At 40.0% G+C, this 19,827-nt stretch overlaps 1 protein-coding gene across 1 annotated transcript in view; it reads right to left on the reverse strand.

Moving 5' to 3' along the window:
- Nucleotides 1–710: 710 nt before the first annotated feature.
- The window catches only part of si:ch211-51h4.2 (uncharacterized), a 197,266-nt gene continuing 178,149 nt past the window's right edge, over nucleotides 711–19,827 (reverse strand). Inside the window, exons 10-14 of the mRNA XM_067994727.1 lie at nucleotides 16,786–16,900; nucleotides 10,610–10,712; nucleotides 8,129–8,198; nucleotides 5,893–5,996; nucleotides 711–1,054 (exon numbers count right to left, since the gene is read on the reverse strand). Of these exons, the coding sequence (XP_067850828.1) occupies nucleotides 889–1,054; nucleotides 5,893–5,996; nucleotides 8,129–8,198; nucleotides 10,610–10,712; nucleotides 16,786–16,900 (558 nt within the window). The 3' untranslated portion in view covers nucleotides 711–888. The remainder of the gene's footprint in view (nucleotides 1,055–5,892; nucleotides 5,997–8,128; nucleotides 8,199–10,609; nucleotides 10,713–16,785; nucleotides 16,901–19,827) is intronic.

The following is a 19,827-nucleotide window of genomic DNA, read 5'->3' on the forward strand; positions in this document are numbered from 1 at the left end:
TTTTTACTCTATACCCATATTTATAAAACAGAGAATCCCAAATGCCTTCATGTTTTACAGCTTTATCAACGTGTCCTCCAACTTTTAAAGATTTCTGCATGTGAACAAATTCCAATACATGTACATACTCCATAAATTTGTATTTGCGTATGAAGCAACAATGCTTATTCCACCAGACATATATAGTGATTGATTGCCCACTGGCAGTACTTTATACGTAGGCATATGAATGGATATATGATAGAACGTGAAGGCTTTCTTTTTTTCACGGATAGGAATTTTACTTTTGTACATACTAGAATATTGACACAAATAACATCAATGGAGACTTTGAACATAATTACTGAAGAGAGAAAGAACCTTGCAGGCTCCTCAAGGCTTCTAGGACTACAGTAAGTCTCGCTTCTGAAAATAGAAGTTGCTACAAAATTTACTTTCCATTTTCCCCAATACAGCCGAAAAATAATTCACGCAAGTAATAGGAGTAACTTGTGACTTTGCAAACATTTGTATTTTATAGATTGTAAACATAGCCAGTCAGTCATTAAATTAAGTTCTGCGATACAATCAATTGTAAATTGAGCAGTGCAGGTAATTAAAAAGTATTGAAGAGAAACTGCACAGGATTACATAAATATATTGCATTGAATTATCTGAAATATTTATCTTTGAATACCTGTACATTTGCTTAGCTCTAAAAGAGTGCATAATTATTGCATACACTTATTCTGGCAACAAAACAATATATTGACTAATTCACAACAATTAGACAAAATATACATGAAGTCAAATTCCAGCTCAAACATTTTTCTTTTTCAAAATCTTGGCAACCAAAGCTAATTTTTGCAAACTTCCTTTTTAAGGCATCTGTTGAAGTATTGTGCGTTGTCAGACTGTACTATTACCTGACAGTGAATACGTGTGATGCCAACCATGTGCCATCAAAGCTAAAGATTGATAGATGTCATAGCCCACAGCGAATAGAAAATAAACTGGGAGAAGCCAATGTAACAAAAAGATCCTTGGGCTTACGGGCAACGGCACCGTAAAATGCCTATAAAAGTAAATAACATATGGTCAACATTTCAGAATGATTTGGCAGAACACTCCACCACTCCACCAACATGACTCATTTTGCAACTTACTGAGGTCATTTCACAATTACAATCATTTCCACGCTTCTTGTAAGCTCGCAAAAGTTTCAAATTTTACTGAATTTCATATGTTGTAGAGAGAAATTATCTTATTTAGCTAAATCTCTCAATATTTACAAAGTGAGATAAAACCCATGTAGAACTATAGATACCTTGTCTGAGTGGGCTAATTCTGAATTGGAGCAGTTATAATCGTAATAGCATGTTTTTGATTGGTTCCAGTTTTAGATAAATATTTTAAGTAGGCTACAACTTTAAAAGATTCAAGTGCCATAACATTTATGAGTATACCCAACTGGGACTAAAAAGAAAAATTGGCAAACAGTCTTTCAATGTGAGACAGTAATTTACACGTACTTCTCTCAGTCTGGTGCGCTGTATTGGTTGCTGATGGTATGATCTCTACTCTGGGGCGGTAAAATGCAGATGGTTAATAAGTCTGATCCTGACCCTATGGCTCAATTCCAATAATACAATGCCAGCCAGCATTTTCTAATAGCCATCCATGTAGAATGTTGTCTAGTTCTCTAGAAATAAAAGTAGATGAATGTTCACTGGGCTCCCTTTTTAGCCACTGTTTGTCACTGCCTCAGAAAGCCCAATCAAGCTGGACAGGCATGATTTGTGCCTCCTAAAGTTATATTAAGTATTGACAATAACTACAGTGCTCTCTATGTGCTTGTTTATAGTATCACAAAATTTGCTAATATCTTTGACAACTGAAGTTAAGCTAACCAATTTCCCAAGAGCTGATTTCTTTAAGTAATAGGATCACATGAGCTATCCTCTAATCCTCAGGAATCAACATAGATTTCCATGAGCAACTGAAATGCCTCACATATGACTGCCCTCATTTCCTTAAGCACTCTAAGATAAAATTAAATTGGGTACTGCAAAACTATTGATCTTTGTCCATTAACCTTGATTAATACCATCTCATATGTTACATCTGCATTGCTAATTTTACCTAAGCACCTGTAAAACAGGATTTCTTTTCAGAAGTGAAAACATTCATGAGGGATAAATTTCTGCGGAGGTTCTCCTGCTTGGCCGTAGTTTTTCCGGCTCTTCTGCTGAAATTACAGCAGACAGGTGGCAGAAATTCAGCCCCAAAATATATAACTTATTAGCTATTTCCATACCCTGATTAATAACTCATTCCAACATATCTTCTAAAGGTCCAAGTCCGATTATGTACTGTCTCCTGATATAACTAAAAATATAATGATTCATAATTTCCTGGACCGCCACGATCGTGACGTATGCAATAACTTAGATCATTTTGTGCGGCAATCTTCCCATTGCGAAATTACTCCAAAATTTGCTGGAAAAGTAATTTGACTACGTCACAGTGGTGGCGAATCAGGGACCTCAGAATTGGTGCAGCCAATGGCAAGCCCTGAAAACCTTCACAGGCCACTATAAAAGCTGCTTGAATGAAAGGTTTTCTGATGTTTGTTACGTAAAGGTTCACGAAAGCTGTTTTTGAGCACAATTCATGAGGATGTGGACCTCGCCAGCTGTGTTTTCCGATTTTAAAACACTTCAATCTTCTGTCATCTTGAATAAAAGTTTTTCTGATGTCGTTGGTCGTGATAAAATTTTACTAAAATTGGTTTTTCATCAATCTTTTCACTTTTGCTGTTTGCTGTCTAAGTTTAATTGCATTTTTCTCCTGAATTAAAGTTCTATTGTTTGTTACATTACCTCGTCGTTCCTTGATTTTGCAGCTGCACAAGAATTAGTCTATGATTGTTTCAGACTTCCTCATGCCACTTGATTCGGTGGGTTTGATGTGTGCGAGGTGTCACGAGGGTTGCGAATTATCCCTGGCTGAACACCTATGCAACCAGCTGCTTTGAGCACAGATTTCTCCATGGGGTCTCTACCCTGGGTTTGGGGCTGTGCAAGTCGGGATCCTCTGGTTATATAGGCAAAATTGTGCAGTACGCAACACACCACTACAATCTTTGCCACTTTATCGGAGAGTACTGGAGGATCCTCCCCGACCTGTGCAGGCACACGAAGTGAGCTTTTGGCACCTCAAAGGTCCTCTGTACCATCTGCCGGGTCGCCACGTGTGGGTAGTTATACCTTTCCTCTGCGGTACTGTTGGTGATGTGAAATTTGGTGTGGAGGTCAGTGCACACAATTCACTGTGCTGATTGTTAAACGGTTAAAATCATTGTGCACAACTGCAGAAGCCCTTGAGTAAACTTTTAGAGGTAGAAGGTAATTGATGAAGGTTTATAGGACCGGTTGTTGTTGGATTGGAAGGATGTTACTGGCTGGGAGCATAGGGGAGGGATGTTATGAGGTGTTACAGTACTGGGGAGGAGAGATTCTGGGAGCATTGAGAGTGGGTGTTGTGGACTGTTGAACTTCACAGCAAGTACAAAGTACTCTGAAAGAGAAATCACAGGATTTAGGGAAGGGGGTGACTTGAGACCATAAGACCATAAGAGATAGGAGCAGGAGTAGGCCATTTGGCCTATCGAGCCTGCTCTGCCATTCAATGAGATCATGGCTGATCTGATTTTTACCTCAACGCCACTCTCCCCATATCCTTTCACTCCCTTGCTGATCAAAAATTTGTCTAACTCAGCCTTGAACGTATTCACTGACTCAGCCTCCACAGCTTTTTGGGGTAAAGAATTCCAAAGATTCATCACCCTCTGGGAGAAGAAATTCCTCCTCATTTCGGTCTTAAATGGGCGACCCCTTATTCTGAGACTATGCCCCCTAGTTTTAGATTCCCCCATGAGGGGTAACATGCTCTCAGCATCTCCCCTATCGAGTCCCCTCAGAATCGTGCATGTTTCAATAAGACTTGGTGTTTAGACGTATGGGGAAGGGGCTATTAGAGAGCCTTAGGAAATGAGTCTTAGGGTGTGGGACCAATGGGGGACGAGGAAGAGTCCTGGGGTGTGGAGGTAGCAGGAGGATGAGCGAGGTATCCCAGAGATTGTGGGTATTAGTGTTAGGGGGGAGGAGGCTAACCAGGACGTGGCAGGGTAGTCTCGGGGTGTGGGAGCACTGGGATGGTGGTAGCATTGTGTGGGAGGTCAGTGTCTGGGAACATTGGGAGATTTTAGTAACTACTTGGAGGACCTTATTGCGCTCACCTCTCAAGGTGATATCAGAGCTCGGTCTGGTTGTTGCAGGAGAGGCCTTGTTCCAGTAGGGGTGGAGGTGTGGCCATGAGGGGACAGCAATGGCGGGAGGGAGATTAAGCAGTGACCTGGGGAAACCTGTGTCATTTAAAATAGACACAAATGACTTAAATAGGAGGACACTGCAGAGGCCTAAGAAATTATATTTCAGGGTTCTATTGAGTGAGGATGTGTGTTAGAGAATGGCCAATATAGTCTCATTTTTAAAAAGGGAAATCGAGCTAATCTGGGTAATTACAGGTTGGCTAGCTTAACATCTGTGGTGGGGAAAATTTTTAGAGTCTTTATTTATACACATGGTAATTTTATCCTTAGAGAAAATAGAAGTAGCCAGGATGGATTTGAAAAGAGTCGATCATGCTTGACAAACCTCATAGAATTCTTCATGATAGATGGGGGAAAAGCAGAGGATGCTGTGTACACGGATTTTAGGAAAGCCTTTGATGAGGTACCGCATAGGAGATTACCAGAGAAGATTAAGGGGTATATCCTCCTTTTCCAATCTTACTTTCAAAGTACATGTTTCACAATTTACACACCTAAGCCTTTCCCTTTTATCTGCCTTTTAATCAATGCCAATTCTTACAGAACAAGATACAATTAGATAGCTAGCATTGGTAAATCCAAATTTTAAAAAATCTAGACCACAAATGTTAGAGCCACTCTTCCAGCCCTAACTACCACACAGTCCAAATTCTCAAACATTACTACCTCACTCTGCAAACAAAAATCTCACTTTGTAGAAAAGTGGCTCGATACGAGTCAGCTTCTCCCTTGTGTATATACATTAAAAAAAGAATTGGCAGGGGAAGGATAAAAAAACTCACCATTCAGCAGCTGGCCTTCCTCCACAGTCTCAATAGATTTATTCACATACATATGCTCACACAAAGTTAATCAACCTTCAAGCATTCCAACAATACATTCTTGTACGGCCACTAATACAGTTCAAACTTTCAAATATCACTTCCTCAGTCTGCAAAAAGGCTGCACCCTGCAGATTATCTTCTAGTTTCCAGTTTTGATGAGGGGTCTACAATTGCAATTATTTCTCTCTTCAGATGCTGACAGACCTTCTGTGCAATTTCAGCATTTCCTGTCCCAACAGGACACCACAAACAAGTAACAAAGTAATGAGAGCGTTAAATCTGGTTGGTTCCATTAATTGAATAAATGTATCATACTTGGAATCATATAGTGTCCTGTTTATACAATGAAGGAGCTAAATAATGCCAATTGTTTAACAATTTCCTGTTTTTGAACCAATTTTCTACCAAGCACTCTGTTCCCCATTCCATAAATCTGATTATTAAACGTCAATGTAGAATCTTGTTAAAATCTTTTTGAAAATCTAAGGATGCAACATCTGCATTTCCTTTGTCCATCACTACAGTCATCTCTTCCAAACAAAACTTTTGAATAATGTTTAAGCATTACCCCTTTCATTAATTTCATATAAATCTTAAAAAGGGAAATCTTTGAAATTCATAGATGTTAACTTGTGTTCTCTCCCCTTGAACAATACTTTGTTGACTAATATAAATGATTCAAAAATATATACTTACTTATATGGCTCTGATCTAGCATTTCGCAGCATCAGGAAAATAAATAGGCCAGCTTCGAGATTTAAAGCAAATGAGGTGACTTTATCGAGCACAACAACAAATCCCTGTAGAAAACAACAGCAATAATGAAATATGAAAATACAATGGCAAATCTATTCTACAATTTTTGGGACAGAGCAGAGCAATGACATTTGTGCTTTTTTGTGATGGGGAGAGTAGGTTGTTAAGTTTTTTTTTGCAGTAACGTTACATTTTTTATCAGCAAGGGATTAGTGAAGTTCTAGTTGTGACGTGGCACAATTCATTGTTTTTGGCCTAATATTTGGTAAATATGATTATTAAATGTGATGAATATAGCAATGCTTATACAAAGGTTCACTTGAGACATGTTGCATTCCATTCCCAAGTCTACAAATGTTAAATGTCAAAGATCACACATTTTCAAGAACTAAAGCAAATACTCTGCAAAAGTTAGTAATAAATGTACTGTGTACTAAAACCAGTTGTGCACACCAGTGACCGACTACAGTATGTTTGTTTTCCATTGGCAAAATGCACGTTAAGAAACCAGAAAGGTCTACATTTTCTCTACTAAGACAGATCCCACCAATATAGCCATTTTACACCTATCACATGATTAAAAATACCTTTATTTCCAAGTAACACTGAACATTTAATTATGTAATGTATAATATTGGTACCTCAGGCCCAAAGTTATCACTGAGTTTAGTTTTTTTTTATTCGTTCATGGGATGTGGGCATCGCTGGCAAGGCCAGCATTTATTGTCCATCCCTAATTGCCCTTGAGAAGGCGGTGGTGAGCCGCCTTCTTGAACCGCTGCAGTCCGTGTGGTGAAGGTTCTCCCACAGTGCTGTTAGGTAGGGAGTTCCAGGATTTTGACCCAGCAACGATGAAGGAACGGCGATATATTTCCAAGTCGGGATGGTGTGTGACTTGGAGGGGAACGTGCAGGCGGTGTTGTTCCCATGTGCCTGCTGCCCTTGTCCTTCTACGTGGTAGAGGTCATGGGTTTGGGAGGTGCTGTCGAAGAAGCCTTGGCGAGTTGCTGCCGTGCATCCTGTAGATGGTACACACTGTAGCCACGGCGCGCTGGTAGTGAAGGGAGTGAATGTTTAGGGTGGTAGATGGAGGGGAGGGGTGTGGGGGGGGGGGGCGGTGGGTGCCAATCAAGCGAGCTGCTTTGTCCTGGTCAGTTTAACCTCTTAATAAGTGATTTAATTGTTTTAATATTTATGTGCCACTTGTGGTTAACTGAACTGAATGATAATATCAACAGTAGTTATAATGTCCCAAAACAATTTTACAATAATATGAAAATAGTACAGCAAAGAAGACAATTCCACCCTTCATTCTTTGATCTCCTCAACATGTCAAATAGAAATAAACTTTAATGTAACTGATGGAGATGCTGACAGCAGCAGCTTCCCCACTGCAACTGTTACCTTGCCCTCAAGCAAAGTGAGGAAGTTAAAATTTTATACACTGAAAATCACATGGGAGCTGAAAAACTGTGGTCTTTCTGTAACAGGTGCAACAGCTGCAGCTGTGATGGAACAGCTGCAAATTAGGCTGGCACACATACGCAAGACCCTGGTCTTGTTGGGGGCAGAACTTCTGCCCACCCCAAACAAGGTCAGCGCCAAAGGCTGTGGACATGGCTCAGGGTAGGGACTCCAGGCCTGGGATCTTCCAGGCACAGTTTTGGTGACAAGTATGTCGAGTACAAGTTGGTGTTTCAGCTACCGGAGTGCTGGTTCTGGGGTCCATGTCAGGGCCAAGCCTGCATCCTGGCCTGGATCCCCAAGAAGGATAACATTTTTATTTAATTTTTCAAACCCCATGGGCAAATGAGGAGTGTTTGTTTCCAAGGTGGACGGGGAGCTGCCCCCCACCAAAACAAAGTGGCCAACCGACACCAAGACTCCTGGCCTCTCACTTGTGGTAGGCGTCCAAGATGTGCCCCTAGTGGCATGGTGCCCCTCAGTGTATTTATATTAGATGACCTCACCTGACCCCATACAATTGATCTAGGTCAACAGTGGGCAGGTGCTGATATTCAGACCGAGATCAAAGGCCCGTGAAATTTTAGCCCAATGGTCTCATAGAAACTGCTGGAATTATAGGGTTGAATTGATAATACACTATTGTGGCATAATGTATCACAGGATTTACTCATTAATTTCATTAATATAAAATTCTTTATGCCTAACTTACCTTTGGATTAGACATAGCCACCATAAAAATAATACCGAATCCCAGTAGGCAAACTAATCCTTGAGTCACACTGGAGAGGACAGCAATTATAGTGGTTAGTACGCTTCTAAGATATATTTTCTAATACAAATAATATCACACAGGCAATACAAGAACAACTTACTTAAAGCAGCTTTAACATAAGACGTATTACACAAAAGTGGAAAATAAGCAGAGATCAAAAAATGGAGGAAGAAAGAATAGGGGTGGTGACTGAGAGCAAGGCTGAAGAGGTAGGCTTTGAGGGGGTTTTTCAAGTAGCGGAAAGAGGTAGAAAGGCAAACTGACTTAGGTGGACGGGGTCAGGTGAGGTCATCTAATATAAATACACTGAGAGGCACGATGCCACTAGGGGCACATCTTGGGCGCCGACCACAAGTGAGAGGCCAGGAGTCTTGGTGTCGGCTAGCCACTTTGTTTTGGGGGGGTGCTCCCCGTCCACCTCGGTCGAGTGTTCCAGAATGCTGGGCCAAAATGCCTGAAGGTTCTACTGCCAAGGATGGAGCGAAGAGAATGGGGGATGCAAAGGAGTATAGTGCGCATACAGGAACCTAGAGTTGAATGAAGTCTCAGAGATAGGGAATGGTGAGACATATTAACAATAGGCAATAGACATTCGGTCCAACTAGCCCACCTAGCCACAGAATTCCCTTGGTACATTTCTAATAACCTTGAATGCCATTTATTGACAAGAGCCTGTCCAGTCCTTTCTTGAAACCCATTAAGATTTCTTGTTCCACCACCAACGCCGTTAATCTGTTCCACATACTTAGCACTCTTTCAGTAAAAATGTTCCTGCTGTATTTCCTATTTTTGTTGCCCTCTCTGCGGCTAACACTCATGCTCCTCTTGGCTCCACATTAAAACTGATTTCCGGCATCTGCAGTATTTTGCTTTTGATTCCACATTAAAACCGCCGGCCATTGTTCGACACTCTCTTGAACTCTTTTCCCCCCACCCCCACCCCCACCCCCCCCACCTCCCAGACTCACTGCATCCCGCCAGCTGATCTTAGTCTTCTTCGCGACCGTGCACTGTCTCTTGGAGTGCGACTGGCGTTCCCAGGATGCTGGTTGTGTCCTGATGATGCAAGAGGACCAATTTTGCTTGGTCCTCTTGCGCATCAGTTATAGCCCTTTGCTATTGGGTTTGTGCCTAAAGTTGGACATGAACCAATTTCTAGGCCTATGTGTCTGGTTTTTAAAGAATATATATAACTCAAATTAGCCAATTACTGGTCTTCTGGTCCTACTCTGAACTAAAAAATTATAGCACTTTAAAAAAAATTTTATGGGTTAATTTTGTGCTCATCAAGTTGTGGGATGTTCAGTCAGCTGGAGAGTGAAGCTGCTCTTATTCAGTTCATTAATGTGCCGTAGCCATAACTTCAGAAGTGCACCCTCTATTGCAACAGTTTGAATTTTTCCACTTCCCGCACCACCATGATCTTCGGGTGAGACTGCCAATCGGTGCAGAATCAGGAGCAGTTTTGTGCTGTGGGTTCCAGTTTTTTTACTCATCATTTTGTTTCTAACTTCCATTTTCCCCACAAACTGAAGTGTACCTTCTATTGTTCTATCAGACCACGTTTATTATCAGTTTCTGTATTTTGAATATATTTCCATATAATTTTGATCTTCCGCTACTTTTCTGATATCTAACTTGTTTTGAAATACCTTGCTGACTGCAAAGAAATTCTGTCTAATCTTTCATTATTCCCCCTTTCAAACGTTTGCAATTTTTTAAGCGAATTTGGTCATCAAATTTCAGAAAATGGCACAAAGTAAAATGACAAATGTCTTGCGGCCTAATTGTCAACCATATATCTATAGATGAGTGATAGGAGATAAATTTTAGATTATGGTGAAAATGGGAATTAGTAGTGAAATGGTGATTAAACAGCTGGAGTCCACAGCACACCCTCATGGCATGAGTTTTTTTATGTTTACTGATGGGACAGTAAATTCAATTTCTGATAGGGATTTATAATATCTCTTAAATGAGCAGTTTTATTAAATGATACCAAATAGAATGAAATATTTTAATCTGAGTGTAACTTTTTGGTCTGAAAAGAAATAAACTGACTTATATTTTAAAATATTTGGATGGATGATATTTATCTCAATGAGTGCAATCAAAATCAAATAAACTAATTCACTCCAATGTGAATAACAAAAGTCAGTAGGTAAATGTAAATGAATGAAGAAACCATCTGATAAGGTCTTCTATTTTCTATACATTTTATTTGTTGTACTTCTAATGAAAAATATGTATTTGAGGCTCTGATGGTTTTGAATCTGAAAGTACTGAGAGCTTTGACATGGTATTGCCTTTACCTCTCTGATGTTTTGTGAACTAGTAACAGGCAATTTTTCATCAAAATTCGAAGCAGTTATTTTTTGAGGTTTTACAATTGTAATTATGATCGAACTGTTGCTTTACCTTTTTAAACCGCCAATCCTAATTAGATGCAAGCAGGACTTTTCACACTGTTCGGAAGCATTCTCACATTTTCTGTTCCAGAAGGAATCCACCCAGCCTTCCACTACAGGGAAAAAATCATAGGAAAGAAAGAAAAAAAATGGCTTAAGTATCAGGTGTGAAGGCAAATACTACAAGAATTTCAGATTTTAACAAATAATCAATACCAGTGATCACTTTAAATCGCATTACTATTTTCAATTTGATGGTAATATGTTACAAGTCAAACTAATGAATACTTCTAATGTAATAGATGGAGGGGAGTGCCTTAACTCTCATGCGTGCTGTGTATCTTAGCTGCTTATTGTAAACAATTTTACAACACCAAGTTATAGTCCAGCAATTTTATTTTAAATTCACAAGCTTTCGGAGATTTTCTCCTTCCATCATATCTCCACATCATATCTTAGCTGCAACAGTGAAACAAATTGGTATCACATGCCCTCCCATAATGGCCAGGAATTTTCTGAAAACTTGTGCCATAGTAATGGCGCATCTACCGTGTACACCATTATTCCAGCGTAGAAGTTCCAGGAAATAATGGCGCAAATGAGATAAGCTAGTTTTTACATCATGCCAAAATTTCTTGGGCCGTTTGCCGAAACCCTTGCCAAATCAGTTAAAAATTCGTAATAATAGCGCCGCCCCCCCACCCCCCCATTCAAAACAGCGGCGATCGGAAATTTCCTTGACTCGTGCTAGTTTTCTCACCACTTGCAGGCACGATGATAAAGAATGGCGCAGGAGGGCTCTTGCTCACCAGGTGACTAAGTTTGTATTGCTAAAAGTAAACTAGATTTAATTGTTATAGAAACAATTGGATTATCAAAAGGTGACCAATAATTTATCACACCAAGTTAAGTTGCAATAAATTTAGTTTCTCGCAAACTGAAATTACTATTTATTGTTAATGAAAATCATTTTTGCAATATCGGGAAAACAGTTTTAAATGAATTCAGAAGATAAATGGCATCTCCTTATCCTGACATGTTGCTCGACATTGCCCTCTGACCTTTCTCGAAAGGTTAGATAATATGTTACTTTTTACTTTGCAATTTTTTAAGTGTTTACAAAGATCTCCATACTTAATATTTAAAGGTTGACTTAGCAATCATTTTGTTTGAGATAATATAATTATATATTGTTCACTATTATGCACTGAAACAAGTTTATGTGCCCCTTTGTAGGAAAAGCTTGGGGTCTCCTGAACAGAATTAGTAAACAAACTGAGGAGCAGTTGGAGTGTCTGACTGAGTTGCGACTGAGTTTACACTGGATTTAGCTCTTGATCTGAAGCATTACTAGGAGAGAAATATATGCTGAATTTCCTAAAAATTTGTACCATAGCAATGGCACATCTGCGGTGTACGCCAATATTCTAGTGCAGTAATTCCAGGAAATTACTGTGCAAGTGACTTATGGCATTATTTACACCATGTCATAATTTCCTGGGATCTTTTACACCGTTACCCTCCCTGCAACAGTGGAGAATTTAATTATCAAAGCTCCGTCTACCATTAAAATCAGTGGTGATCATGAATTTCTTGAATTAACGCCTTTTTTTGCCGCTGCCACTTAGACTGAAAAATAATAGTGCTGGAAACCTGGCAGTGGTGCTGACTTTAAATGTGTTCTCTGATTTCATTTAAGTGATCTGTTAATGTGTTTGATGATTGCGACTTGCTGAAAGACAGGTTCTTAAACCTTTGCTTGGTGATGTGAATAAAAAGGTATTATTAGCAATTCTTCTAAGTTTTTTTTTAACTATGTTTCTTTTTAAGCATTGATTGTTGCTAATCTGCTACTTCACAAGTTTATTTAGCGAAAAGGTCCTTCAAGAATAAATAAATGTCAAAAAAGACAATTCAACAATTGCATATTGTGTACAAATTATGTTTATCCATAGCAGGGAAAACCATGTATAAACTGGGCTGGAGGGTGCAGCAAAAGCTCTTACAAAAAATATCAATTCCTAAATTCACAAAGTTGAAGGTCTCTTAGATGACGCTGGCATCACCTCTTCCTTCATATTTCGATTAAAATATTCCATATCAAGAATGACATGCCAGTTTAATGGACCTATTAATCTAATAAAATTTGCTTCACTTTTGCTCAACATTAGAAATGGCCTGAAATTAATTGGAGCCCCAACCTGCTTCTGTCCAAGGTTGTTTTTTCTCAATTATTAATTGTTATGATGTTATCCTGGGAGTTTCCTGTCGCTATTTGTAGCAGCTAATCCCTGTCCCCAATAAAGGTGAAATACTTTGCATCCATTTCACAGACAGAGATGGCTGCACATGGACGGATTTTAGTGAAATACAGGTGGCAGATTGTTGGTTTGATGAAATTACCTGGAAGTTTTATTGAAAAATACAAATTGAACAGATTGATATTTTAGCTAACTCAGCAATGATAACTAAAGTGCAGAAGCAAAGGAGTAAGAGCAGAACTAACCAGTATACACAGTACACCTTTTCAATTTCTGCTTTAAAATTGTGAATGTTAATAGATTGACTTTAAAAGCATTTGGACAGTTACATGGGTAAGATGGGTATAGAGGGATATGGGCCAAGTGCAGGCAATTGGGACTAGCTTAGTGGTATAAACTGGGCGGCATGGACATGTTGGGCCGAAGGGCCTGTTTCCATGTTGTAAACTTGTATGGTTCTATGACTTGGGATATTTTATTTAAATAATTAATAGACTCAACAAATGATCTGGAAACTTTCAGGTGCTTCAGTGGCATTTTGCATTTAGGGAGAGGAATAAAGATTGTGTAAGTTAGATCAGCTTAGTTACAATCAGGTTTGATAATTATTACCTGCAAGTAATAAAAGCTGATAAACATTGGCTACTATTGGGGATTAGTAAAGGACTGGGGTCTTCCAATTCTGTTTTGAAGCGTCATGTGTACTAGGCGGCAATAAGCAATTCACAATTTCTTCCATTTAATAAATGGTATCCATCTAATATTCAGTCAATAGAGATCTATTTGAAACAATGGGTGAATTTCTTCTTTTGTGCAAAATGGAAGTACTTTAACATAAAACACCATCTCACGTTTATTAAAGATTCATAATGGGTGACGACGAAATAATGGAATTCAAATACAGACTTTCAGATCCTGAAGAACAATAGTGGGTTTTCAGTTTTATTTAATTTTCATCACCAGGAAGAAGTGAATAAAAGTGAAATAACCAACTAAAGTAACTTTTATATTAGAAGTTTAAGGAAATAACTATAAACTATTAATAAATGCAGAAAATGTATAAATGTATCTCAAAATATTTATGTATAGGCTGTTGATGAAAAACCAACTCAGCTAAAATTACTTCTTGTTATGAATAAATATAAACTATTAACATTAAAGTATCATTTTAAATAAAGGTATCAGGAATAGTCTACGGAGTGATGAAAATTGCAATGGCCATATGCTTGCTGCAGAGTATTCCAACCAGTTTTCCAGCAAGTTTTGTCGTAAATTCTCAGCTGGAGGTTCGGGACAAAGGATGGTCTAACTTACTGGGGGTGATTTTAAACCCCAAGAACGGATGGGTTGGAGGGGGGGAGCGGGTGGGAGTTGAAAATAGTTGTTTTTTGGGTCGCAACCACAACCCGGCTTTATTTCAGGGTTTAACGTCGGCACGTAAAAGTGCAGGCTTCCCACTGGAAATGTAAAGTCCGAAAATGTTGTGGTTGTGACTCAAAAAAACAACTATTTTCAACTCCCACCCACCCCAAACCCACCCGTTCTTGGGGTTTAAAATCACCCCCATGTGTTTGTCGCCAGTATCGCCACTGCAGGAAATTCCGGGCGAATATTTACACCAACACCTGTATAAAAACTCTTGCATTTATTTTGTTACCATCAGCATTGCTGTTATTCTAACTGTGAATTGTGTAATTATACATGCAAAAAATTAAATTTTGACATACTGAATAATTTCTGTATGTGGTTCACCCTGGTTAAGTGTTTAACATTTTAAATAGGATATTGTGTGTAATTACTACTATGAGTTCTGGAAGGAACAGTAAACATCTGAATTTGTTTACTAAATCCAGGAATGAAAAGGATATAACTTGCACTTCCACATCAATTTTCCTGGATTCTATTACTCTGGCGTGGTACCATTCCACTGTTATCACATCCTGAGTTCACATTAAACCAAATAGGGGTAAATATATATTTTGGGTTGTTCCCACGAAAAAATAGCTATTAATTCTGGACATGTTGATGGTTAATCTGGTTAGTCACAAAGCTGAGCACACTGCTAAGAATGTGTTGTATAAAATTAACGTAAAATACCCCTACCAGATCTATAGCCAAAATTTGCTAACTGAGATTTTCTCTGAGTTTACTAATTCTCAAAGTGCATTTGTGGATTTTGTAATTAATGAGGCTCATTGTCTAATTGGTGAATTTAGATCTTTTTTGCTTGTCTACCAGATTTACATTCAGGTGCCAAAGCCTGTCTCCGCCCCACCTCAGGTCACCTGCTGCTAAAACCCTCATCCATGCCTTTGTTACTGTTAGATTTGACTACTCCAATGCTCTTCTGGCCAGCCTCCCGTCTTCCACCCTCCATAATCTTGAGCTCATCCAAAACTCTACTGCCCATATCCTAACTCGCACCAAGTCCCGTTCTCCCATCACCCCTGTGCTCGCAGACCTACATTGGCTCCCGGTCCCGGAAGGCTTCGATTTTAAAATTCTCATCCTTGTTTTCAAATCCCTCAATGGCCTCACCTCTCCCTATCTCTGTAACCACCTCCAATACTATAACCTGCTGCGATCTCTGTGTTCCTGCAATTCATGCCTCTTGCCCATCCTCAATTTTAATCACTCCACCATTGGCAGACGTGCCTTCAGCTGCCTAGGCCCTAAGCTCTGGAATTCCCTCCCTAAACCTCTCTGCCTCTCCTCCTTTAAGGATACAAAGGCAGACTTTTAGAGAAAATTCTAAACTGTTTAAAAAAAAACCTATGAAAAACTGGCGTGCTTAGTAATTAAAAAAGTTAGCACCCAGAGCAAATGTAGCTCTGCCCAGCCCCATCAAGTCCAATGTCCTCCCATTCATCACTGCATGATTTTTTTTGCACAAGTTTAAAGCTTACTTCTGACTAAAGCACATTGGAGTTAGCTTTGGAGATGCGCTGAAATAATATTAAAAGTTAAAGTGGAGAATATTCCAAATTTAACATTTGAGAATAATCACCAAATTGTATTATTACCATTGCTCCTTAAAAGCTACCTCTTTGACCAAATTTTTGGTCACTTGTCCTAATATCTCCTTATGTGGTTCGGTGTCAAATTTTGTTTGTTAATGCTCCTGTGAAGCGCCTTGGGACTTTTTTACTACATCACAGGCACTATATAAATACAAGTTGTTGTGGTTGTTGTTGCCAGTCTACACATTGACATTTTATACCTTTAATGTCTTTGGTGTATTATTCCTTTGTGTTCTACGACCTATTCGTACCAAATAATCCATTTGGATCTTCCCACAGAACAATGTTGTGTGCAACGGTAATAATACAATTTGGTGATTATTCTCTATGTTAAATTTGCAATATTCTCCACTTTAACTTTTAATATTATTTCAGCACATCTCCAAAGCTAACTCCAATGTGCTTTAGTTAGAAGTAAGCTTTAAACTTGTGCAAAAAACAATCATGCGGTGGTGAATGGGATGACATTGGACTTGATGGGGCTGGGCAGAGCTACATTTGCTCTGTGTGCTAACTTTTAAAATCATTAAGCACTGCATTTTTTCATAGTTTTTTTTTTACAGCTTAGAACTTTCTCTAAAAGTCTGCCTTTGTATCCTGTTATTTAACATGCAAAGGCCTTATCCTACAAAATTGTTTATAACAACCTGCATTTATATAGCAGCTTTAATGTAGCAAAATGTCCCAAAATGCTTCACAGAGGTCAAAGAAATTAGATTAAAAAAAAGTCATAGAAATTACCTATAAAATAAACTGATTCCTTAAAACATTCTAAGATTAAGCATCCTGAACTGAGTGTTTAAAAACTGAAATGAATGACCTATATATATATATATATATTTCAAAAAATAGTTTACTGGCTATGGGTATTTAAACTTCAAAAATATCTAGAAAAGTTGACATACATGTATGTTTCATTGCAGATCCAAGCACCAGAAAAGAAACAGTAATGCTGACAGTGATAAAGATCTCTGTAAACCAGGCCACCCAGGCAAATTTTCTGTACTGTTCCATTATAATCTATCAAGAAAACAAAAGAGGTGATTTTAACATGTTTGACAAGTAAAATGACAATGCTATCTCACAGGATATTAATGCAAAGTTATCAAAGGCAAGGGGTTGAGTCCCAAGGTTTCCTGTTTCTTAAACTTGTCTGTAGGAGCCCAGTCTAATCAGTTCTCTTTGGTGGTACTGACTGGATCCTCTCAATAGCTCTAAGAAATGAAGGGACATATTTAGCTCCAATGCACTTCGTAGGAGCTGACACACCATTGTTCTATAGCAGCTCTGGAGAAATCTACAACTCAAATCTTCCTGAGCATTTGTCCGAAGAAACCTGTATTCTATTTTTTTAATTTGCTCTCGGTTGTGGGCGGCACTGATAAGGTCACATTTATTGCCCATTCCTAGTTTCCCTGAGAAAGTGGTGGTGGGCTTTCTCCTTGAATTGCTGCAGTCCTTGTGATGAGTGTTCCCACAATGGTGTTAGGTAGGGAATTCTAGAAAATTAACCCAACAATGATCAAGGAAAGGCGATGTAGGTGGATGGATTCTAACCCTACCAGCCCAGCAGAAACCAGCTGGAAGGCAGTTAAAATCGACCGGGTGACTTACCCACTGATGTCCCACCTGAACCCCACTGTCTTCGATCTTAACTTGTTCTTCTGAGTGGGCGGCAAGGCATCAGCCTAAAGCCAATGGGGTTTCTTTAAATATGCAAATCAGGGTGCAATGATGTCATTGAGCCGCAATCACTGTTTTAACTCTGACCTGAGCAGGGAAGCCTAATGTAGTGAACTCTAGTCAGAAGAGGATCGGAAGCAGAAGAGTCCATTCAATGTATGGTTTCTACTTTCCTTTGTGGGGCCCGGACCCGAAGGAACATTGCAGAATAAGTTAAGATCAAAGACAACGGGATTCAGGCGGAACACCGCTTTGATGCTATTTAATCAGTCTCTCATGGGACAACCTTAAACAATAGCCCCAAAACTCTGTGTTTGTAGTGGTGAGTTAGGAGCGTAATGGAAGCGCGACACAATTTGGAGACTCATAATTCTTAGTGGGATCTATTTCCATTCCTGTGCCAAGAACTTGCATTTATATGGTGTCTTTCATGATTATGATTATGTGCTCAAGTCTCTGGAGTGGGGCTTGAACCCACAATCTTCTGCCTCAGAGACAGGAGTGCTAGCACTGAACCAAGGTTTACACCTGACACATCGAGAGGACCACAGCGGCTATGAAGGCAAGGATATGGACTTTGTAAGATCAGGAATGGCTATATGCTTCCGAGTGAGTCTCGTGGATTGTAGCTGTTGACCATTCCCTTCACAGTCTTGTGATTGGCTGTGGTATAGAAGGAGGAGGTGAGCCTGGATGCTGAAGAATCTGGAGCTCAGCATCAGCAATATCAATATTAGGAGGATTTGAGTGTCATCTGCCAATGACGTTTGCAGGGAAATCATTAGTAATACTTTCTCCTTGGATTAAAGTGATACTCTTAGTAATATGCAAACACAACATTACTTGAGCTGCAATCATTTCAAACATAAACATCTGTCTTTCTGGACCCTATTAACAAAAATGACGTCATCCTGACCAGACCTCGCAATATCTCATAATATCAAGCAACAAAGAACAAATGTAATTTTTATTTTACAATAATTGTGTCAAACTACTACTAATCACCATGGCACGATTTTTAAAGGGCTGCAGGATGGCATCAGGGGGGTGAATGGGCACGCAGGTGACCCGAATAATAAAAACTTACCGTTCCCCACGTCATTGCGACTTAATTGGTGGCTATTAACCTTGTTTCTGGGTTTGCTGTCTGAAAGCTGTGCAATGGGCGGACTGCGCACCCGCATGACCTGCTGTCAGCTGGAGCATATGGATTTAAAGGGCCATTGCTCCAATGGATTTTGCTGAAGCAAGGAGCAAGAAGACACAATGGAGCAGCAGAGGGGCAAGGAAGCTCCAAGATTCAGTGACGCCTCACTCGAGGTGCTGCTTGCTGGGGTGAGGAGGAGGAGGGAACTATTTTACATGGCCGACGGGAGGAAGCACCCTGCCTCTGCCACCAAGAAGGTCTGGTTCGCGGTGACAGAGGAGGTCACCAGCAGGAGCAACATATCCCACATTTGGGTCCAGTGCAGGAAGCGTTCCAATGACCTAACTAGGTCAGGAAAAGTGAGTACACTTACTGATTCTCCGGCATTCCGTGGTACACATCAACCCCCCCGCAACCCCGCCCCATCCCAACTCATTCTGCACTGCCAAGACTACTCCATCACATCACTCCTCACGCCCACTTAAGGCTTATCATTGACTTACCTTCACTTCCTGAGCACTTCCTCACCTCCCCATTTGTGAACCCATCACTACCACTTGCCCCAATCCTGATCTAATGTGATGTCTCTGTCTGATACTTACCCTCTGATGCATCTCTTTCATGGCCAGCCTCACCCAAAGCAATGCATTCATCGGCTGACCACTTCACCATCACGTCTGTACTTTCTCCCCTTGTAGGAGAAGAGAGTGCAAAATGCACGTGAGAGGATGAGGAGTGGAGGGGGGGCCACAACAAATAGTGGTCCTCACTGAGACGGAGGAGGAGGCCTTGCAGATCAGCCGCACCCTCGAGTGCCTGTCTGTTGGGAACGCCGAGACTGGCACCCCACAAACGTCTGGTAACACAACTTTAACATTCATCACGCACAACATGAATTGACGTTAAGAATGATTGGCATGTTGAACACCTCAGTATGCTCATCGCAACATGACACATCTATGATCATGCTTAATATTGCCTTCTGTTCTCTTCCAGGCCCTTCAATGACCGCAGCGATGGGAGAGGGCGATTCCTCAGAGGAGCTCCTGGCCTCTGAGGGAGCACCGTCACATCTTAGTGAGCCATCCACCAGCGCAGATACTCACACCTCGGTGGG

Source organism: Heptranchias perlo, chromosome 13 (genome assembly GCF_035084215.1).
Source record: "Heptranchias perlo isolate sHepPer1 chromosome 13, sHepPer1.hap1, whole genome shotgun sequence".
Classification (NCBI taxonomy): Eukaryota; Metazoa; Chordata; class Chondrichthyes; order Hexanchiformes; family Hexanchidae; genus Heptranchias; species Heptranchias perlo.